This window comes from Diabrotica virgifera, chromosome 10, assembly GCF_917563875.1.
Source record: "Diabrotica virgifera virgifera chromosome 10, PGI_DIABVI_V3a".
Taxonomy (NCBI): domain Eukaryota; kingdom Metazoa; phylum Arthropoda; class Insecta; order Coleoptera; family Chrysomelidae; genus Diabrotica; species Diabrotica virgifera.
The window spans coordinates 98,476,533-98,501,707 of NC_065452.1; the positions used below are offsets into that span (position 1 = coordinate 98,476,533).

The window sequence follows — 25,175 nt, forward strand, 5'->3', positions numbered from 1 at the left end:
ATGTAATAGTTAATTGGGTGTTTGCGTGTGCTGATTTAGCTATGATCATGAATTTAGTTTTCTTTAAATTCATCTTCAGTCCGTACTCATGACAGCGTTCAAGAGGCGTTGCATTACGTTCTGTAAATCATTGTTGTTATCCGTTTTTATTACTGTATCGTCTGCAAAACGTAAGTTGTTCAAAACTTCTCCATTGATAGATATACCTTCTATTGAATCTGACAGCGCTTCTTGAAATACCGCTTCACTGTAGACATTGAAAAGTAGTGGAGACAGTACGCAATCCTGACGGATACCCTCTTTGTATTTTAATATCTTGGGTGTCCTGGTTATCAACTCTTACCTTGACAGTTTGATTCCAATATATATTAGATATAATTTTCATATCACGACTGTCTATATTTTTGCTTTTTAATATATCTACAAGCTTTTTATGTTGAACTTTATCAAATGCCTTTTCAAAGTCTACAAAACATAAATACATACCCTGATTCATGTCCATGGATCTCTGGGCCAGCACATTCAAGCCGAACAAATTATTTCATTACTAAGATGTTATTTTTAATTATTAAAAAAGAGTGCTTAGCGCGTATTAGACGGCCGTCAATGGTGAGTGCGAAAGAGACGCACCATTCAGGTCTTCCAATGGTGCATCTCACTCGCAATCACATTGACTGCCGCCTCAACACGCTGTTAGGGCTCATTTTTAATAATTAAAAGTAACAGGTTAGTAATAAAATAATGACAACAATTTTTTCAGGATCTTGTAGAGGGGGCTTTAAACTTTGTTTTAGTCACTTTTGACTTAATCACAAGAGACCTTTTTTGCTCAGAATGACCCATATTATTTAAAAAAAAATTCCGAACTAAAAAATTATTTTGTCAATTTGTTTAAAAAAAAAGTTTAAACAATTTTTCGACCACAGTACCGCCTGGCTCCCTGTGGATTTGTTACAAGGGCCTCTTTAGAGTAAGTTAGTGCAAAAAAATCGAATCGGAATAATTTACCTAACGGGGACGGCGATACAGCTAGGACCAATGTGAATCGCAACAAATTGGGTGACTATTAATAATAGTACGATTAATAGTACGATTAGAGCATGAATCATTAGGCATTTTTCTATAAATATTCTGTTCCTGCGTCAAATTTTTAGTTCAGTTTAGTGTTTGACTAGTGAATAACATCCAAAGTACCTACTACAAAGTTTTGAACAAAATCAAAATGAGTGAAGAAATACGAAATAGTGTGCATGAAGAAGAAAACATATACGAAAATATAGAAATGGTATTAGCTAGAGGAAACACAGTAGGGGCAACAAACCAGCGAGGAGTAGATAAGCAAACGTCAAAAAGACCATACGCTAAATATTTATATGCTTTGTTGGTCTTGGGAATGCTTTTGGTGGCAATTACTGGGATTTGTTACTGGTATTTCAACAAAACAGATGTTTCAAAAGAGGTAAAACTTTTTTTAATGTAATATTTACAATCTGTCCTTAACTTAGAACAATAGGTAAATTATTTGACAAAAATTGAAAATTTGACCTGTAAAGGTAGATCCAGTGATCACCCTCTTTACATAAATTAAATTAAAACAAATTAAAATAAGTTTAGTTATCACAGATTATTCGAATTGTCTTGATAGGTCCACTATTTTGATTCTCTTCAGGCGTCGTACATTATTATAATCATCAGTGGGGTTGCTGGCTAACTCGTTTGGATGAGCTTCTAGTCTCTTGGAATATTTTTTGTAATATTCTGTTATTACTGTTTTTATGGATGGCACATTGAAATATTGCTCTATAGCACGTACCAAGAGACATTCAGCATTGTTATACGGACTTTGTTTTGGAATCTCTGCAGTATTTCTAGGTTTGTTTGACAGGCTGTCCCCCAAAGTTGGATACCATAGGTCCACACTAGTTTTAATATAGCTTTATATATCTCCATTTTGTTTTCAAGAGATAGTTGAGATTTGCGACCGATGATCCAGTACATTTCTCGGAATTTTATTCCTAGTTGTTTTCTTTTTGTGAATATGTACTTTTGCCAAGTTAATCTCCTATCAAAGTGGATTCCTAGGTACTTGAAGTATCGGTTTGTGGGAGTTGTGTTTCATTCAGAGTTAGAGATGAACATGTTTGTTTTTTCATGGTAATTGTTACATGGGTGTATTTACTCTCATTCGCCTTTGTCTTCCATTTTTTAAGCCATCTTTGGATATTATTAAGGTCTTTTTGAACGCTTTGGCTTCTTTAGCCTTTATTCTGATTTTTCGATTTTGATTTTTATTTGAAACCGATGTTTCAAATAAGGTAAAACTGATGATAATTTTCTAACTAATAAATGAAAACGCTAGATGTTTATATATAAAAAAATTCTCGTTCCAGCGGTTCCCAACAAATACTCCAAACATTATTGAGGACAAAGTAACCGAAAATACATATGTAAATTTCTTAATAATTTTAGCAGTAGATAGTAACAAATTTTTTTGGTGCATCTTAAGACAGAATCTAAATTTTTAGAGCAATATTTAGAGCAGTATTGTGGCTTTTTCTGTAAAAATATTATGTTGCTTTTAATATTCAAAATATTTTTTAAATTCTTTACTTCATAGTTTCAAATTCATTTTAAGAGTATTTTTTAAGTAATTACTAAATTGTTTTAGTTGTATTTATTAAATTTTTTTCTTTAAAATTTTCTTAAATTAAATTAAAATAAATCTTTGCTAAATTTTTTTACTCAGCAGAAATTTTTTTTATTAAAATATTTCATAGTTTCAAAATATTTTTAGAGTAATTATTTTTTTAAGTAACTGCTAAACTCTTTTAATTTTATTTATTACATTTTGTTTCATGATTAATTTTTTTCCATTAAAATTAAATATAAAATTAAATAGTAACAGACTGTTGGATGTATATTTAAAGAGAATCTACATTTTTAGAGCAATCATTTTTATTTTAAGTGTGTTTTTTGTAAATATTATGTTGCTTTTCATATTTACAATATTTTTTAATTTCTTAATTCATAGTTTCAAATTCATTTTTAGAGTATTTTCTTTTAAGTATATACTCAATTGTTTTAATTTGTTTTTCATTAAAATTTTCTTAAATTAAATTACAATAAATCTTAGTTAAATTTTTTTAATGATTAATTTTTTTCATTAAAATATTTTCATAGTTTCAAATTATTTTTAGAGAACTTTTTTTAGTATTTTCATCTCTATTGTTTCTAGTAGTCGTCTAGTTTTAAATGTGTCAGGCCTTGCCTCCGCCGTGTATATCAATATTATAGGTCTAATTGCTTTATAGATTTTTGCTTGTGTCTTGTCTTAGGTGTTTGTTCTTCCAGATTGTGTAAGAGATCCCGCCGCCGGTCTACTTGCTTTTAAGCTTTGTTGTCGTACTTCTTCTTCAACCTCTCCGTAACTAGTTATATCTATTCCCAGATATCTAAACCTTGCTTCCTGCTTTATATTCTCGCATTAATTTCGATTTTACATCATCGTAGTGGGTATTTAAATGTTGTCATACATTTGATTTTTTCTGCTGATATTATCACATTGTATTTCTTGGCTGTTGTATTGAAGATGTGTGTTAATCTTTGGAGATCGTCTTATATCTCGGCGATTAATGCGGCGTCGTCTGCATAACGTAATACATATTTGTATTTCTTTGTTCCCCATTTTGTAACCAAAACCTTTACGTACTGCTTGCATTATTTCGTCCATTATTATAGTTACAGAGTTGTGGGCTTAAAGAGGGAATATTGTAAAATACCGTATCCACTGCATTTATTGATATCTTCCTTTATTTTCTACGTTTTTCATTTCAGTCGGTGCATGTATCTTTATAAATGTAGTTTTCCTGATTCTTAGATTCTTAGTATAGTCCAGGGTAATAAGCTAGAAATAGACCATGTTCGGAGAACATACCCCGGAGCTGACATAAATTCAGACCATAATCCACTAGTAGGCGTAATGAAGATAAAATTAAAAAAGATCCAAAAAACAAACAAATATACCACGATTCGATGTCTCAAAGATAAAAGAAGAACCTATACGTCAGAGTTTAAAACAAGAAATAAATGATAACTTAAAGAAAATCAAACAAGACGTGATAAAGACAACAGATGTTAATGACAAATGGAACATGATACAAGAAACGATAGTAGAGGTAGGAAAGAAAATATTACAGACAAAAATAAGAAAAAACAGAGATGGATGACTTCAGAAATCCTAGAGTTAATGGAGGAAAGAAGGAAACATAAAGGCAGGAATAAGTCAAAATACAAAGAAATACAGAGGTTAATAATAAAAAAAATAAAAGAGGCCAAATCCACCTGGCTGACAAATCAATGCAGTGAAATAGAAGAATATTCTAAAAAACATGATAGCTTTAATATGCATAAGAAAATAAAGGAAATCACAAATACACAGCGAAAAAAGAAAGATGGCCTTCTTAAAGACATAAATGGAAAAATTATTATAGAAGTCAAAGAGAAATTAAAAAAGTGGAAGGCGTACATAACAGATCTCTTTGAGGATAATAGACAAGAACCGGAAGAAATCGATAGCGAAACGGGGCCAGAGATCATAATGGAGGAAATCGAACAAGCAATACGAAACGCAAAAAACGGAAAAACTGTAGGTCCAGACGAAATACCTGCAGAATTACTGAAATGTCTAGACGATGAAACTCTACCTGTACTACTGGATCTGTTTAATGAAGTATATAAAACCGGAAAATTACCTCAGGAATGGTTGGTGTCCACCTTTGTAACAATACCTAAAACAATATATGCCAAAGATTGTTCAGACTATAGGACAATATCACTAATAAGCCATACCCTCAAAATATTTCTAAAGATGATTCATGGAAGATTATACAGAAAGCTAGAAAATGATATGGATGATACCCAATTTGGGTTCCGCAAAGGACTTGGAACAAGAGTGGCATTGTTTGCATTTAATGTCCTCTCTCAAAGATGCTTAGATATGAACCTGGATATTTATTCCTGTTTCATCGACTTCGAAAAAGCGTTCGACAGAGTCCGACATGAAAAACTAATAGAATTATTGAAAAACAGAGATATAGACAGACGAGACTTACGAATTATCATCAATCTGTATTGGAATCAAAAAGCCAATATAAAGATAGACGAACAAGAGTCCGAGAATATTAATATAAAGAGAGGGGTAAGACAGGGTTATGTACTGTCGCCGCTACTGTTTAACGTGTACAGTGAAGCCATATTTCAGGAAGCGATAGCGGAACTAAGTGATGGAATCTCAATAAACGGAAGAATAGTAAATAACAATCGCTGATGACACCGTTATAATGGCAGACACCCTGGAGTCGCTACAAGAATTGTTAAATAGAATTAACGATTATTGCATTCGATATGGACTCAAAATAAACAAGAATAAAACTAAATTTATGATTGTCTCAAAAACACAACATGGAAATAAAAGGTTAATACTAGAGCAAACCCAAATAGAAAAGTAAAGACATACAAATATCTGGGAACCTGGGATGATGACAAAAATGACCAAAGCAAAGAAATTAAAGTCCGAATTGAAACTGCAAGGCAAGCATTTATAAAAATGAAGACACTGCTTACAAACAAAGACCTTCAGTTGCCTCTCAGATTGAGGGCTCTAAGATGCTACATATTTTCTATATTACTATACGGAATGGAAGCTTGGACATTGAAAAGGCAACACATAAGAAAAATAGAAGCGTTCGAAATGTGGTGTTACAGAAGAATGTTGAAAATTCAGTCGGTTCAAAAGATTACCAATGTTGAAGTGCTACGACGTTTAAATAAGGAGTTAGAAATTATGAACAGTATAAAAACAAGAAAACTAGAATATTTGGGTCACATTACCAGAGGAGAGAAATATGAGCTGCTGAGAGTTATTATGCAAGGAAGGATCCAAGGAAGAGGAAGCATAGGAAGAAGACGCATCTCCTGGCTGAGGAACCTTAGAGAATGGTTTAACTGTAGTTCATTACAACTGTTCAGAGCAGTAGCCAACAAAGTGACCATATCCATTATGATATCTAACCTCCGCTAGGAGATGGAACTTTAAGAAGAAGAAGACCATGTTCGGGATACTCAAAGATCCAGGTAGCTGACTACTTTTTTATTTATTGTAGAGCTATAGGAAGAAAACCTACCTGTTTCCTGCCTAGAGTTCGCGTCCGTTTTTTAATTATTAACAATTTAGTGCAAAAATCGCGATTTTTTTGATTTTTTGCACCCCATTCAAAAGCTAAAAGTTGACATAAAAGTACAAAATTTAATTTTTTAGTACATTAAAAAAACCTTCAAAATGCCGATTTTTGAAAGTTAAAAAGTTAATTTGGTGCTACGCAAACTGCAAAATAAGTGAAAATGGTTATTTGTTAATAACTTTTACTAAAACTACTTTAGGACTTTAGTGCTTCACCCAAAGTTGGGTATTGGGGTACTTAACAAACCCTCAAAATTTGAGACCGATCCATTAATTAGTTTAAGAGTTATTCAAATTGTTTATCCCAGAGCCCTTTATTCTGCAATAACATAAGACAAAAAATAATGAAGATAGGGCAGTTCTACGTATGCCAAATGAAAGTAGAAAACTGATGCTATCAAAATGTACTAAAAAAAGATAAAAAGTTATCTAATATAGTCATAAATCCTAATGCCAAATTTGTGAAATGTTGTAGTTTATAAACATTTAGAATAACTTTAAAAATATTGTCCGTAGAAAAAATCATTTTACATATTAGACAAGCTGGTATTTTACACGAATTTTTAAAAATGTAGTTCAGTTGGTGACTAGTCTTGGTAAGTGAAGGGGGAGCTGGGAGCCAACAAATGCACAAATTCAAAAACTAAAAAAGGCAACTTAAAACTACTATCATTTTCTATATTTCGGGATCTACTGAACATATTTTGATCGTTCTTTTTTTAATTTGTATGTAATTTTTCTGTATATTACAATTATGCAATTTGTCTAGAAATTTATTAATTAATAAACGGTCTAATTTATTTAAACACTTTTTTAAAAAATAATTTATTCCCAAAAATCCATGATTTTAATCATACTATCGTTATTATTTATAGAAAAAGTTAAGGTATATTTTAATAAAAAATTATCTTCAATAAATAATTATCTAATAAAAATCATTTATTTATTTAAGTTTAACTTTTTCTATGATCATTAATGATATGTACTATGATTAAAAAAATAGATTTTGTAAAAAAATATTTTTTTAAGAATTGTTTAAACAAGTTAGACTGTTTATTAATTAATAAATTTATAAACAAATTGCATATTTGTAATGTACGTAGAAATTACAGAGGTACAAATTAAAAGAAAGATCAAAATCCATTGAGTTGATCCGGAGACACAGAAAATTATATTCGTTTGAAATTGAATTTTCGGTATTTTAACTCGGTGGATTTGTAGGTTCCCCCTAGTAATCGTTTGAACTACATTTTTGAAAAATCGTAGACGGTGCTGTGAAGGTACAACGTTTGTGCAAATTAAAAAAAAAACACAAATCTCGTTCTTTAAAATGGCATTAATGAGGTTCCTTAATTATTATAAACAAATTAGCTGTAAATTAAAAAAAACATATGGCTAACTTTGTCCCAAATGAACCCAGGCTAATTTTTTTTATTTGTAAATTCGTGTTAAAATACTATCTTTTCGAATATATTAAAAGATTGTTTCTACGGACAACATTTTTAAACTTATTCTAAATGTTTATAAACTACAAAATTTCAAAAATTTGGCATTAGGATTTTTGACTATGTTAATTATTTTTTTTTATCTTTTTTTAATACATTTTGATAATATCACTCTTCTATTTTCATTTGGCATACTCAGAATTGCCCTATCTTCATTATTTTCTGTCTTATCTTATTGCAAAATAAAGGTCTCTGGGATAAACAAATAGAATAACTCTTAAACTAATAATTAATGGATCGGTCTCAAATTTTGAAGGTTTGTTAAGTACGCCAATACCCAACTTTGAGTGAAAGACTAAAGTTCTAAGGTAGTTTTAGTAAAAGTTATTAACAAATAACGATTTTAACTTATTTTGCAGTTTGCGTAGCAACAAATTAATTTTTTAAATTTCTAAAATCGGCATTTTGAAGGTTTTTCAATGTTCTAAAGTCTAAAGAACTGAATTTTGTAATTTTATGTCAACTATTTAGCTTTTGAATGGAGTACAAAAAATGGAATAAATCGCGATTTTTGCACTAAATTTTTAATAATTAAAAAACGGACGCGAACTCTAGGCATGAAACAGGTATGTTTTCTTCTTATAGGTCTACAATAACTAAAAAAGTAGTCAGCTACCTGGATCTTTGAGTGTCCCGAGAAAATCCTTATTACCCTGGCCTAGTAGGTATGTATATTCGCTCTGAAATTAGTCTGAAGTCAACGATTAAATGTTTCAGCTTTTTGTTTACCAATACGCCTGTGTCTAACATTCTATTTTCTCCTATAATATCGAAAAATAAATACACTTCTCCAAGAAATTAACGCACCACCTTAAAAATGGGTTATTTTTGATGTCTCGAATTTCCTAAATCTGTAGTCCGATTTAAGTGATTTTTTTAAAACGTCTTATTCTTTAACAGTGTCACTGTAATAATATGTTGTCAGACAGGTAAATTGTTATTGTATGCCGGGTGTACCAATTAAACTGTGATCTGTGATTTCTGTTTCAAAGTTCGCGTGACCCTGTGGAATATTCTAGCATTTATAAAATACTGAAATTGAACCGACGATTTATATATTGCTCTAAAACAGTTTAAGATATGCAAACGAAATTTGGTGGGTTTTAAGAGGTAGTTATTGCGCATTTTTTGATATATAATTAGGAATTTAATATTCACAATAGCCTCATACGGGTAAAATGACCCTTATGTACACCAACGGTAAACATAAAGTTCTTAATTGTATGTCAAAAACTGCACAATAACTACCTCTTAAAAACCACCAAATTTCATTTGCATATCTCAACCGGTTTTAGAGCAAGAAATAAATCGTCCGTTTGTAAAAAAAAATTTCAACACACCCTATCTCGAAAACGAAGCATTGGCTGACATACGTTTATACAGCTAAATGTCATTTTTTTCATGCAGAATTACCCCTTAAAGTTTGTCATACTTATTTAAAAACACCCTGTATTGATGAAAAACAAAGCTACTTGTTAAAGTACCTAACTTTTTACTATCCAACATAAGCGAATGAATCAAAAAACAGAATATTAAGAAAACATGAGGCTATTGTTGGATTTTAATTTCAGTATTTTATAAATGCTAGAATATTCCAAAGGGTGACGCGAAGTTTGAGAAAAAATCACAATTTGATTGGTACCTACACTTGGTAGTAGAAGAGTACCGTAGTACCGTAGAAGAATGTCCTGGATGAGAAATTTGAGAGAGTGGTTTGGCTGTACCACTAACGAATTGTTCAAAACAGCAGTAAATAAAATTAGAATCGCCCTAATGATATCCAATCTCCGATAGGAGAGGCACTCAAAGAAGAAGACACTTGGTATACAATGACAATTTACCTATCTATAATAGCAACAATACTCTTATTACAGCGATATTGTTAAAGAATTATGAATTAAAGAATATGAAGGCTACTACATGTTAAAAAAACACTTAAATCGGACAACAGGTTTAGGAAATTCGAGATATAAAAAATGATCAATTTTTAAGGCGATGAGTTAATTTCTTGGAGAAGTTTAGTCAGATATTTCATTGAATTTTTTTTAGTTATTTAGTTTCTTGTAGTGCTGTTATTAATTGTTACTTTTCATGAAAAGACATGTTTTTATAACTATAGTAACACGCCAATATTATTTCTTGTCGTTTCAGGGTACGGGCTTCTTAACAAAAAAACAAAAAATATTTTGACTGGAAAATTCATTTAAAATTATTAAATTAATCAACGATAATCGAAACATTTCCGTTGAGCACCCAATAAAATGCATTGTACATTAAATCACTAGTGAATCAGAGTACGTTGATATACATTCCAGGTGCCTTACGCACTTTTAGAACCCAAGTGCTCGTACCTTGTCTTCCACTGATACACGTACACATACATTATAGTGAGTGACAACATTATGAAATAAATTAATTTTTTTGTGAATAGGAGACAAACAAGTCGATTTTTATTTACAAATTATGAATTTTGGCATACATATCATACTAGTGACGTTATCTATGTATGGGCTTGATGACATAATCGGTGATTTTTTTAAATTTTAATATAAATTTTTTGCTAGCTATTTGAATTGTTATTCAACTCTTCATTCAGTGATAAACACATAAACATTAAATTAATTATTTATACATCATCATCATCGTGGCTGACTCACTCCTGGCGGAGTGTTTGCCGCCCTTTTGGGCTCTCTGATTCATTTGTTGCGGTGAATCAGTCCGCTGTTGTCTTTTTATTATTATAGCAGCGTGTTATGTGGCTTGGCTATAATTATGCTGCTATAATTAATTATATATGTCTACAATTTCCCTTCATTCTTTTCGGTCTTTACACCGCTCCTTTCAGACTTGATCTCTCCATTTTGTTTTGGGTCTTCCCTTTGGTCTCTTTGTTGTTGGTCTCCAGCCAAGTTATTCACTTTAGCGTAGAATCTGGCTTAGCTATTTCTGTGTGTCCCAGCCACCTGAGCCTTTGTGCCTTCGAGAATTTGATTATGTCTTCACCCTGGATGACTTCTTTAATTTCTTCATTGGTTAACCTTCTAAATTCGAGTCCACGTATCCTACCTGGTCCCATTATTCGTTGAATTATCTTTCTTGCTAAGGTTTCTAACTTCATTTGATCTTTTTGTGTTAGCACATCGTCTCTGCACCATAGGAGATACCTGGCCTGATTGCGGGCTTGTAAATTTTTAATTTGGTTTTCTTAATAATGTGTTTTTCTTTTAAGAGTTTTTGGTAGTTCTACTAGTTTTATTACTTCGTTATTTTACTTCATCCGTTCTATCATTTCTGCCATTCACCATCACTCCCAGATACTTAAAACGAAGTACCCTTTCAAAGGTTTTGCTTTGGTTAATTACTACCCTCTCTTCTTTGCTTCTTTATCTAGTATTAATATTATCTTCTGCATGGTTTTGGTTTTTAAGTGTCGAGTAACCAGTACAATATCGTCTGGATAAGCTATCAGTTGGGCTTAAGATTTGATAATAGTTTCCATAATTTTTACTGCTCTTACTATATTCTCTAATGGCGATGTTAAATAATGTTGTTGACAGGGAATCTCCCTGTCTGACACCTACCTCCATTTGTACTTCATCTGAGGGACCTTCCCATTCGTGCCTTTGATCACTTCATCGTCATTTTCGTGAGCCTTACTAGTTTTCCTTGAAAGCTTAGTTGTTTCATATCGTTAATTAGTTCCTCCGTATTACATTGTCAAACACTTGCTTGCAGTCAATAAAGAGTATCTGTAGATCTACTCCGTGCTCGTAACTTTTTTCGACAATTTGCGTTACAATGTGTATTGCGTCTATTTTGACTTGCCTTCTCTGAATTCATGTTGGTATTCACCTATTTTTGTTCTCGTTTCTTTTTCTATTCTTTGTCTGATCAAAGTTGTTAATATTTTGTATATTGTATTTAATAGCGTGATTCCTATGTACGAGTACTTAGTGCATTTTGCCTTGCCGCCTCTTTTATTTATACGGTGGGCCAAAATGATATCTAATTTTTAAATTAAATTAACAAGAAATATGTATGTAATTTTTTATTAAAAGCTTTTCTTTAGTTCAATCGTTTGGGTCAAATCTTTAGACATTATCTTGACTGCCTTTCCTTCAATGAAAACAATACACGAATATTAAAAAAAAAATTTAATGTTTATTAATTGTTTAAATAAAAAAAAACGATTTTAATGGAAAATGCTTCAGTTCTCTTGTTTTTTACTATGAAGAAACTCGAAACTTTTACAGATTGTAGTTAATTATGTAAACTATACATAATTTCACTTTTTAAGTTAATTTTTTACGGTATGCTTCATAAATAAACAATAAAGTTTCCATTTTTTGCCGATTCCGATTACTTTTCATGTTTGCACATCATATGTTTTATAAATATAGTTTAATAAACATGACGATATATTTTAATGCTTGAAAAGTGTAAGACTAAAAAGTAAAAAATAAAAAAATATGAAAAACATTTTTTAAGAAACGTTTTTCATTAGTTACGACTGACTAAAATTAAAAATATTATAAAAAAATCAACTAAAAAGCAAAAAATAAAAAAAATCAAACTTGAAGGATTATTCGAAAAAAACTGTTACACAGATTAAATATACAAAAATCTCACACATTCGTTCAAAAATTGAAAAAATCGAACACATTCGTAAAAAAATTAAAAAAATCTAACACATTCGTTAAAGAAAAGCGTGGGGCGAAAACCGTTAATTCGATGGAGACGCGCCCCACCCGTTTCTTTAACGAATGTGTTAGATTTTTTCAATTTTTTAACGAATGTGTGAGATTTTTGTATATTTAATCTGTCTAACAGTTTTTTCGGATAACCCTTCGAGTTTTTTTATTTTTTGCGTTTTAGTTGATTTTTTTTATAATATTTTTAATTTTAGTCAATCGTAATTAAAGAAAAGCGTTTCTTAAAAAATTTTTTTTCATATGTTTTTATTTAATACCAATTCGACATTTTTTACGTACCATATATTGATACAGGGCATTCTACCACAGAAATGTTGTTCTGTAAAAGATAAGAAAGTGAAGTACCTATACCTATTTACTACTATAAGATAACAAACTATTTAGATGGCAATGATATTGTAATATCTCGTACAAAAACACTAGTAAGCCCAAAAGTAACATTTATTCGTCTACATACTAAACTCAACTGGGTGATTATTTACCTGTATAATTAACTAAAATATTATCTAATAACCACACATGAGCGTCGCGAGTGGGGCTTATAATTACATATGGTCAATACATTACATCACCCCACCCTAAAATTCTACTTATGACTAAATCGAGAAAGCTTCAAACAAAACTAAAGCTTCTATTACATTTCAAATCCAAAACGTTCTGGTTCTTTTCTAACTCTTATTGGACGTCTATGTGGGATGCCTGTCTCTTGGATAATATTTTCAGAGTCTACCTGAGGCTCCCCACTTAGATTTGATTTCCTGTTGAGTTTGTAGCGGTTTGGATAACATTGTCCTCATTATTTTGAATATCATTTTCCCCTGAACTATCGTACATAGTCTCAGCAAATGTAATACCTTCTAAATTATTATTAAAAACTATTTTAATTTGGTTACAATGTCTTTTCCACGTAAGTTTACTACCTAACGGATTTACCAAATATGCTCTTCTACCTAAAATTCGTAAAATCTTTGCTTTGCACCAGGACACATTGGTGTTCCTATAATCTTTAACTAAAACGACATCCCCCACTACAAACTCTACTTGTCTCCTCCCCCTATAATATTTTTTATTATTTTCTTGCGCTTGCATCAAGTTACGTCTAATTTGTGTTAAATCAACTGGGTTTGATTGTTGTTTTTGTAAATCATCAGGTTTAATTAAATCTAAACGCGTTCGCAACGCCCTTCCAAAAAATATCTTAGCGGGAGAATTACCTATCGACAAGTGCACCGTGTTCCTATATGTTAATAAAAATTTAGACAATGATAAATTAATATTTTTTTGATCAATATCTTTTAACAAAAAATGTTTAACTGTCTTAACGCTATTTTCAGCAGCACCGTTGCAATGTGCTGAAAAAGGAGGTATTGTTATATGTTTAATACCATTAATTTAAGTAAAATGTTTAAATTCTTGCGATGTTAGCTGCGGGCCGTTATCACTGACAAGTACTTCTGGTAAACTATAACGATCAAAACACTCCCTAAGTTTAGCAATAGTAGCCATTGAGGTGATTGAAGACATTGGACAAACTTCCACCCATTTAGACAAAGCATCCAAAATTATAAGAAAATTAGTTTTTCGTGTTTCGGCAAAATCTATATGCACGCGTGACCAAACATTTTGAGGAATATTCCAACCTTGCAAGGGAACCTTAGGAGGATCTGCCTGCATGTTCTGGCAAGAAATGCAATTCTTGCTGAGAACTACAATTTCTGTATTTAATGATGGCCACCAAATATAAGACCTAGCTAATAATTTCATCTTGACTATACCAAAGTGAGCTGAATGCAATTCATTCAGTAATTTATTTCGTAATTTACTTGGAACAATTACTCTTTGCCCCCACAATAAGACGCCATCTTCAATAGTTATTTCATTGCGTTTAAGGAAGTAGGGTTTAATTTCTAATTCTACCTTTGTTGGCCATCTGGCCATAACATATTTAGTTACACAAGACAAAATCGGATCTAATTCTGTTTCTTTCCTTATATCACTCACATTAATAGGAATTCCTTCGCTTTCTTCTAAATAATTTAAACTAACAGTTTCCTCTATGTTAAACTTACAAGAATCTACCTTTATCGACTTATTTGAAGGCAACCTACTTAAAAAGTCTGCTACATTTTTGTGTGTAGATACATGCTTTATATTAAAATTAAAACCACTTAAAAATACTGCATATCGCTGCAATCTATTTGCCGCTGTAACCGGTATCGTATCCCATTTTTAGGGCCAAAAATTGATACTAACGCCTTGTTATCTGTGATTAAATTAAACTTCTTCCCATACAAGAATTGGTAGAAACGTTTGATTCCCCACACTATAGCCGTTGCTTCTTTATCTAGAGTCGAATATGCCTTTTCGGTATCGCTAAGCGTTCTACTAGCAAAATATGTTGGTTTTTCACTACCATCTTGAAAACTATGCGAAAGAACAGCTCCGATCCCATAATCTGAACTATCAACCGTCAAATTTAATTCTAGGGTTTGGTCGTAATGAACTAATACTAGATCTGAAGCTAAAATTTGTTTAATAGTGTCAAAAGCTAATTGGCATTGCTCATCCCAATGCCAAACTACATTTTGTTTTAAAAGCTTATATAAACAATGAACAATGTTTGGGAGATTTGGAATGAATCGATTATAATAATTTATACTTCCCAAAAACGATTTTAGTTGTGTCACATTCGTAGGTTCGGGGATATCCTCAATAGCGCGAATTTTATCTTGACTTTTATGCAAACCCTTTTTACCTATTATAAATCCGAGATAAGATACTGATTCCGCGAAAAACGTACATTTTTCTTTCTTTACTGTAAGACTACATTCTTGTAAGCTCGCTAAAACTTTACACAAATTCTTAGTGTGCTCTTCCCTATTCCTTCCTGTAATTAGAATATCATCTAAAAAATAGATATGCTTGGCATATTGAAAAATATTTGTTCCGTAATACGCTGAAACTGGGATGGACCGGATACAACTCCGTATGGTAAAAGATTAAATGCAAATAATCCCTTATGAGTACTAATAACCGTGTATTTCCGGAAATCTGGATGAACCATCTTGCTGATAAGCTTGACTCAGGTTAATTTTAGAAAACTCTTGACCACCCTGTAACTTAGCAAATAAATCGTCGATCCGTGGTAGCGGATATTTGTCCGCTTCGATAAAAGGATTGATAGTTATCTTGAAATCACCACAAATCCTAACACCTCCATCATTTTTTAAAATCGGTATTATGGGCGTTCCCCATTCTGAAAATTCTACTGCAGAGATAATACCCTCCTGGACCATTCTATCGAATTCCATCTCTACTTTGCTCCTTAGTGAAAAAGGAACCATACTGGGTTTAAAAAATTTAGGTCTGGCATCTGGCTTAATATTAAATTTTAACTGAAATTTATTAAATGTGCCCAATTTATCAGAAAGTACAGTGGGAAAATCTTTTATTAACCATCCGATTATTTCATTATTTTTATCTGCTTCAATAAAATGTAGTTCCCTGAAACCCATATTATAACATCTAATAAAATTTCTACCTAGTAAGGCTGGAGTTTCTCGATGCATAACATAAAAATCTAAATTATTTGTTTGTCTTGAAAAAGTTATTGGTAAGTTAATTTTGCCCTTAGGATAAACCTTGCCTCCCGAAAAATTAACTAACGATACATTAACTTGAGATAATGGTTGTGTATTAAAATATTTTGGTATATATGTTACAGTTCAAGTTGATTATCCAGTTGGAGTTGACTCCAACTAGTTGGAGTCAACTCTAACGGCTGGTTTCAGTAAAAGTTGATTATAAATATAAGATGAAGATTTATATTCAACATTTACTAGTAAAAGTAGACTCCAACTAGGAAAAGTATACTCTTCCCAATGCCATTTAGTAAAAGTTGATTCTGATTCACACAAACAGCCGATTCTAGAAATTAAATGTTACTGAATATGTTCAAATTAGTCTAGGCTGTATCGTCGCCCCCGTTAGGTAAATTACTCCGATTCGAATTTTTTGCACAAACTTACTCAAAAAGAGGCCCTTATAATAAATCTACTGGGTGCCAGACAGTACCTTGATCGATAAATTGTTTAAACAATTTTTTTAGACAAATTCACAAAAATAATTTTTTCACTTCGAACAATTTTGTTTTAGATCATTTGGGTTATTCTGAACAAAAAAGGTATTTTGTGATTTTTCTCTAAAATTGATTGTTGTCGAGTTATACGCGATTTAAAATTTGAAAAATGCGAAAATAGCTATTTTCAAGGCTTAATAACTCGGTTAAAATCCATTACATATTATGAAAGTCAGAAAGTGACCAAATCAAAGTTTATAGCTCCCTCTACAAGATCCAGCAGAAATTTGTCACTATTTTATTACTAAGCTTTATCTTTAATTATTTACAATGAGCGCTAAGTGCGTATTAGGCGGCCGTCAATGGTGAGTGCTAAAGAGATGGTACCGCGTGAGACCCTGTGTATTTGTTATAAGGATTGTTATACGGAGCAGATTTTTGTTTTTTTTTTTTAATTCAGTTAGTACTAAGGAATGTATTACCTCAATTTTAAATTAGAACTCACATTAAACTTTTTAATATCTGCATTTTTCATTATACCAATTAAAACTAAATATTAATCTCTTAATTTTTCGGTTGACAGATGAAAAATCCACTTAACTTCCTTTGACATCTTGTCATTCATTTCTGGCACCAAACTGTCAAATCAGTTGGTTCGTAACCTCTCACCTGAACACAGGTACTTACCTTGTGCAATTTTCGAGCAAGGATGAAATACATTCACAGGTGATCTTTAAATCTTAAGACATCGACTTAATGTCGACCACTTTTCATTATAGAATGTAACAATAATGTATTTTTGAGGTTTTTATACCTATTGAGGTGTCTAGTTTCAATTACCTGTACACTGGACGTAAGTAACCACATTTTCTTAAAAAAATTTTCAACTGTCAAAATTTCACCCTTTTGCTTTTTAATCTTAGTGGTTTACTTATTTCCAGGTTTACACTGATGATGGTCAGTTTAATCGAACACGTTTTGTACTTCCACTCCTTCGTGGATAAATTTTAAGGATTTTTTAATAAATTCATATATGCCTACATACAGCAGAAGTGTTTACTTCATTCCACGTTGTTATACGGATGTATTTCTTTGAGTAAGTTTGTGCAAAAAATCGAATCTGAATAATTTGCCTAACGGAGGCGACGTTACAGACTATACTAATATACTAAGAAGTAGTTGAAACGGTCAAAACAAAGAAACGCACACTCATCAAAAATGCACTTGAGATTCTCGGATAATCAACATTTACTGAATCGATCCAGGAAGAGTCAACTCCAACTAGTAAAAGTTGATTTAAATTTTTAAAATCAACTGTTACTGCTCGTTTCAGTTGGAGTTGACTCCAACTAGTTGACTCCAACTAGTTGGAGTCAACTCTAACTGAGAATCAACTTGAACTGTAACATATATACTAAATGGTAGGACAGAAACCGCAGCGCCCGAATCTAATTCAAATTTAAACATTTTACCGTTAATTTTAATATCAATATAAATTGGCGAATCATTGTTTGATGATATACACAATACAGATGATTCAGTTCCAAATTTAAAAATCTATTTCTACATACCCGTTTTAAGTGTCCTCGAACGTTACATAAATTGCAGATATAATCCTTATAGGGACATACTGAAGGTGAATGTCTTCCAGCACACCGGAAACACTTTTGAACTACCACTGAACTACCATTACCACTACCACTGAACTCACGATTGAAAAAATCCGAACTATGTCTCTGCATCCCTGAAGTTGAAGGTCCAGTCTCTTTAAATCGCCGTTCCTGCTGACGTCCTCTGGCATCCTCACGCTGTGATACTTGCAATATTTCCTTGTCGCAACTTCCTCTCGTTATTTGACACACCTCTATTTCTTCTACTGGTTCTGTTTTCACCCCATTTCTGTTATATACTTCGTTAATACCAGTTAATGCTGCTTCTTCAATCTGTGCTGTTTCCAGAGCCTATTTTACTTCAAATCAGGCCCGAGGCAAAACACAATTTTCGGGCCCCTAAATATGATTTATAAAAAATAATATTAACTTTTTTAAATAAATTAATTATTTAATATAAATATAGTTGCACCAGCAATTTAAATTTTAACACTAAATAAAATTTATATTTAAACAGTTAAACCGTGTTTAAATACAGTGTGTCGCATTTAAGATGAATACAGCTCTATATTTCTGCTATCAATATAAATACAGATTTAAAGTTTTGCACAGTCATAAAGGTTGAAGGTTCACATTTTTTAAGATACTCAACTGAAATTTAAGTTTTAATCGCTGCCTTCAGGCACATGCGGCACAAGCAGGGTAAATTTACTATATTTTGCTTCGCGTTAGAGATATCAAAAAAAGTTATTTGAAAAAGTACTTATGCTAACCCCATATACCAAATTGCATGATAAAATTCGCAATTTTAGATTTTTCAATATCTGTAGTCAGGATCCTAAAATTCATCTCAGCTGTCCCGAGATGCGTCTCGGGCCAGCCAATTTTAAGGTTTAGGGCCCTCACTACAAAAATAATAAAAAAATAAAAGTGCAAAGGTATGTGGGTTGGAATAATGTTTGGAACAACTTTTTCTGGTATCTCTAAGCGAGCTCGCAAACCAAAAGCGATATCCCTACATCGCATAACATACATTGCGGAAAGATACACACTGAGTGTCACATCTGGTTTTCGGTGAATCTTCGGTGACTTTCGGTGGAACTTCGTTCACCGAAAACCAGATGTGACACTCAGTGCGTATCTTTCCGCAATGTATGTTATGCGATGTATGGATATCGCTTTTGGTTTGCGAGTTCCCTAACGCGAAGCAAAATATCGAAAATTTACCCTGTTTGTGAAATCACAGTAGGCAGCGTTTAAAATTTAAATTTGAGTTGAATATCTTAAAAAATGTTAACCATCCAGTGGCGGATCTACAGGGAGGGAAAAAGGGGAAATTTCCCCCCTTAACAAGTTACAAAAGTAGAGAAAAAAATTGTTGAAACATAAAATTATATTAACTAACATGAAACTTAAACCACAGACAGACAAATTCAACCTGTATGACTGTGCAAAACTTTAAATTTTCAACTTCAACTTCAAAGTGTATTTATTTTGATAGTCAAACCATAGGGCTGATGCAACACACTATAATATATAATATTTCATTTGCTTTTGTAAATAATTTGGTTGTTGAACCATAAAAAGATGGATCGTTCTTGGACAAAAATTTAATGATTGCTTTTATTTGTTGAAGAACGTTTCTCCAATGACCCTTTTCTTCTAAATAACTTTTTTCCATTAATGCTACAATTTGTCCTGCTGTACCACTTCTCTTGACTAAAGTACCGATTGATGAAGTATGTTCAGGAGATCGCTCATGTTGATTAACTGTTCTATTGATACTTTTCCAGTCTTTATACTTTATACCCAACAAAAATTAGAAGTAAAAAGAACAATAATTTTCGAAATCATTTTAAAAACGTAACAATAAACACGGCTACATTTAAGACTGTACACTAACCACTCGCGAAGAATTTTTTTCCCCATTAGCGCTTTCATTTTATAAAAAATCCCACTTTACAAAATTTAAATCAATATATTGATTCTTCCGATTATTTATAAAATTTTGTTAAAATTCCAGATTTAAGTGTTTTGGCCAATCCCCTATACCGCTTGAGAAAGAGTTATTGACATTGACACTGTCCTTTCCTATAGGATAGGAGTTGGCTGAGATGTACTTGTGACAGAAGTCGCTTGGAAATCAACAGTGGAGTCATAATTTATCATTTCCTGTTCGTAAAATTAAAGAATTTTGAAAATTTTTGTTATTGCAATAAAGAAAATTCTTTGGTGATCTTTCCGAGCCCCATTAAAATGCGGGCCCGAGGCAGGTGCCTCACGGGCCTAGTTGTAAAATAGGCCCTGGCTGTTTCCATAGCTTTATTAAATGTTATATCTGATTTCAGTGCAAATAGCGTGTTCTTAACTTTTCCATCATTATATTTTATTTTGAAATAAACATATCTGTTAATTTTGTTTCCAAGCTATCTTCAAATGCACAATTACCGGCTAGTTTTTTTAACCGCACACTCCAATCTTTTAAACTTTCACTTTTTGCTTTCGAAGCATTATAAAACTTTGCTCTTTCAACCCATACCAAACAATTCTAGACTTTTTACAATGACATTGAAATCACATTCCTCAGGTTTTTTAGGCACTGATAAATCTGACAACAAAATATAAGCTTTTTCTGAAAGGCTGTATAACAAAATAGCTTTTTTAATATTAACATCTGTAATTTGTCTTGCGACGTAATACTGTTCTAATCTTTTAATAAAAACTTTCCATTCACAACTTCTGGGATTAAATTATAAATTCAACGATAAATCTAATTTCCCGTCTTTCGACATTTTGTATTTCACTTTTATAAACAATCTAAAAACGTTTTACCTCGTCGCCATGTAATATCTCGTACAAAAACACTAGTAAGCCCAAAAGTAACATTTATTCGTCTACATACTAAACTCGACTGGGTGATTATTTACCTGTATAATTAACTAAAATATAATCTGATAACTACACATGAGCGTCGCGAGTGGGGCTTATAATTACATATGGTCAATCCATTACAGATATTATACCAATGAAAAATATAACAGCTTGTGCCGCAGATGATGAAGTAGGTACCTAATTAGTGACGAAAGTTGGCTATCTCAAGTGAACTTCTTAAAAAGATTTATGGAACTGTTTGACACATAACAGTGATTTCTTAAGCGACACAATATCTGAAATTAAGTAATGTCGGGTCCATAGATATTTCGCCCGTCGGCAAATTCAAACAGATAACATTTGTATTGTTATGAAATTCGAGTAAACCGATGTCCCTTTGTGATAAGGCACACGCCGGTATTTTTACAACCGGGTTACTTATTGTAAATCAATCAGTTTAACACTTGAAAATGTATACTTGGGCATTAGTACAGTTAAAATTGTTAGACGATTATATTTAGATGAAATATTAAGCAATAGAATTGAAACTTTTTTCTACTTTTAAGGACAAAAAAGCAAGTTCATTAGCGGAACGTGATTCAAAATTATTCTGCAGATTATATTTGAAGCAATAATTGATTAAAACATCTCATTTTTGGTGGTAAAAATATATTAAATACATATATTAATTTGTCTGGACTAAAGGTTGTAAAATATGGTCTGGAGTTATATTTTTGTTTGAATTGGCCGACGGGCGATAGATAGATGGTGTCAACTTTACCTGTTAACAATCGATGGTAAATATTTTTGAGTTATTCAGCCCATATGTTTGAAAAACTAAGTGCGGGCAGGGTGTTTGGTAACGAATGGGCCATAAATTAACCTTAGATTCTTCAGCTTAAAATAGGTCGATTTGAGCTAACTTACGTTACTACGAAAGTTGATAATAACCCAAAACAGGGTGTCAAATTTAAACTTCTATTTTATTTATTCTTGAATATTTCCTAACAGGCATGGGATAACAACACGAAATTTGGTAAGCTGGGGTTTTTTGGGACGAGAAATCTAAATTCGCTACCAAAAATGCCCATAGATGATGGTTATTACCCAGATATGGTTAATGGTTAAACGTCCACGCCTGAATCCTGCCTGATATTCTCCTATAAACGTTCCGGTATAAGGCATCAATCTCTCGTGCAAAATATTTATACGAGTCTAGTTTCCAACTAACACTACATAACATTCATTTCATTAACATCAACAATACCCTCTGCTGATTCAATCTCACATTTACACCTATCTATCTTATCTTCCCGCCAATCATCCTCATCTTTTGGTAGATTGTGGTGGTCAGACTCCTGTGGCTCTCAGTCTCTCATTTCAATCAATCTCAATCACTCTGCTGTCTGATTTACTTATTCCACAACTTAATTGCATTTAATTACGTTTCATCAATCTAATCTTTAACTTTTTAATATTTCGGAAAAAATTTTTTGAAACAGCCACTTTTACTCAACACCCTCTTTATTTATTTTCTCTATAAAGGTAACAGCTTAGAAAATCATACCTATTTTTTCATTGTCCTAGATATACACATATAAAGACAGAATAACTATTCTAAACCATTTAGAACAACTATTATTCCTAATCCTTGTTGAGTAACCCTACATACCCCATATACTTTACTATAGTACGAATTTCAGTTACACTAATATTCATACTGCATATTAATATTAAAATATCAGGCACACAGATCCCCCTGCCTTATAGTTCTACCACTGGTCACAACTTTGCTGACTTTCTAATTTCATTCAACATCAATAATCTTTGTGCTGGATGTCAAGTGACTACATACTTATAAGAATAAAAACTTCAACCTAGACATTGCCCTCATCATGTTTATTAGTTCAAAAAATCTACTTATTTTCTCTGCCCTAAATGCATTTGAGCATATTATGGGCAAATTATTCTTTTTCAACTATTAAAACATAATATTTTAAATTTCTCGCATGTATGGTTGGGTGCCTACCTTTAGTAATACACTCATTTGAACCCTGTTGACAATTCGTTTTAAATAACGTTATTTTCACTCTGTATTTTGTTCTTGTTAGCTTAATGTGGAATATTTGTAATCCTAGCACACGATGGTAGTTGTTATTATTGAATTTTACCACAAAAACCATATTTAAAACTTGTTTTACTCTTGTCTTCACTAAATATGGTTATAATTATTTTAGGCTTAGAACACTGATGATGCTCTCTTTAGAGCGAAAACTTTCTGTATTTTAATGTAGCCCTTTATTGCGGTTTTCAAACTAATATAACTTTTATACAGAAGATCTTTTTCTTCAATTTTTGTAATTAATGGTATACAACCAACTACAGGAAAATTTTTTCCTTATGGATCAAAATATTTGACAATGACAATATTGTGTATGCTGTATGTATTTAGGAGAATTATTCCGCGGAAATTATTGCATTCCAGTTGGTTTCCCTTTTTGTATAACGGACATGTTAAGCCTAAGCTCCATTCTTCAGGCATTCTCAGACCAAATTTCTTCTTTTATTTTATTGGCAAGTATTTTTGTTAAAACTTTAAGAGTTGTGCTCAGCAAGGTGATGGTACAGTAGTTGGTAGGGTCTTTGCTGCTTTCTCTCGTGGGTATGGGTAGAGATGCATCAAGTCAAACTAGTTTGATTTTTTTTCAACAAACTTGACTTGACTTGAAAACCAAACTTTTTTTGTAAAAAAGTTTGACTTGACTTGATTTCGATATCTTTAGGTTTGACTTGAAATCAAACTTCTTCAAACAGTTTGAAGTTTGAATATCATATTGTGCAACGTGTTTATTTTTAATTCTAATTGACAGCATACCGCCTTTTGTTTTGACTTATTTGGACAGATCTGAACCTGTACTCTTCTTCTTCTTCTTGTGCTACTCCTATCAGAGATGGAAATCATCAAGGCTACCCTGACTTTGTTTACAGCTGACCTAAAAAGTTCATTAGTGGTGCAGCCAAACCACTCTCTCAAATTCCGCATCCATGACATTCTTCTACGGCCTGGATTCCGTTTTCCTTCTATTTTTCCTTGCATTATATTTTGAAGTAATGCGCATTTATGACCTCTCATCAGGTGACCCAAATACTCGAGTTTTCTTCGTTTTATCGTTAATAAAATTTCTGGGTCTCTTTCTATCCTTCGTATTACTTCAAGATTTGTGATTCTTTCAACCCAACTTATCTTCAGCATTTGACGGTAGCACCACATCTCGAAACTTTCAATATTCTTTATGTCATTCTGTTTGAGAGTCCAGGCCTCTACACCGTATAATAGCGTGTTAAATACGTAGCCTCTTAGCATTCTTAATCGTAGAGTGATGCTTATATCTCTGTTGCAGAAGAATTTTCTCATCTTTATGAAGGTGGCCCTGGCAATTTCGATACGTCTTTTTATTTTATTGTTTTCGTCTCCAGTTTCGTTTATTAAAGTTCCTAAGTATTTGTAACTTGATACTTTTTCAATTTGAATGCCGTTTATACTAATATATGCTGGTTGTGTCATGATTTTACTGAAGACCATATACTTGGTTTTTTTGATATTAATGTTTATGCCATAATTGTTGCAAGTAATATTTATGTTTGTAAGTAATCGTTGTAATTCTTCTACTGTTCTTGCAACTAGTACAGTGTCGTCTGCGTATCCAATATTATTTACAACCTCTCCATTGATTACGATTCCTTCATTTGCTTGCAAAAGGGCTTCCTGACAGATGCTTTCACTATATACATTAAATAGCAGTGGTGACAAAATGCATCCCTGTCTTACTCCTCTACGTATTTCTATTGCTTTTGATATCCCAGTATTATATGGGTATAAGACTTTTCAATCATCTTCCCAATGGTATTAGATCTGAAATAAACATAAATAAATTTCGAGGCAAACTAAAATCGTACCTATTGCAAAATTGTTTCTATAGTGTAAGCGAATATATGGGTGATGTAAATAATTAATTCTATGTACTGTTTGTATTTTATCTTATAATAATTTTTAAGTAATATTTTATATATGCATATATGTATTTGTATTTTAAACTGACGTATCCTATATCATGTAAATGATCTTGCAGGACAAATAAAGTATTCTATTCTATTCTATTC

General features: G+C 32.0%; 1 protein-coding gene across 4 annotated transcripts in view; it reads left to right on the top strand.

The window, feature by feature from the left end:
- Nucleotides 1–1,171: 1,171 nt before the first annotated feature.
- Nucleotides 1,172–25,175, top strand: part of LOC126878684 (uncharacterized) — a 122,132-nt gene continuing 98,128 nt past the window's right edge. For all 4 annotated transcript variants that reach the window (XM_050641541.1, XM_050641544.1, XM_050641543.1 and 1 more), the window contains exon 1: nucleotides 1,172–1,459. In XM_050641541.1, the coding sequence (XP_050497498.1) occupies nucleotides 1,223–1,459 (237 nt within the window). In that variant the 5' untranslated portion in view covers nucleotides 1,172–1,222. The remainder of the gene's footprint in view (nucleotides 1,460–25,175) is intronic.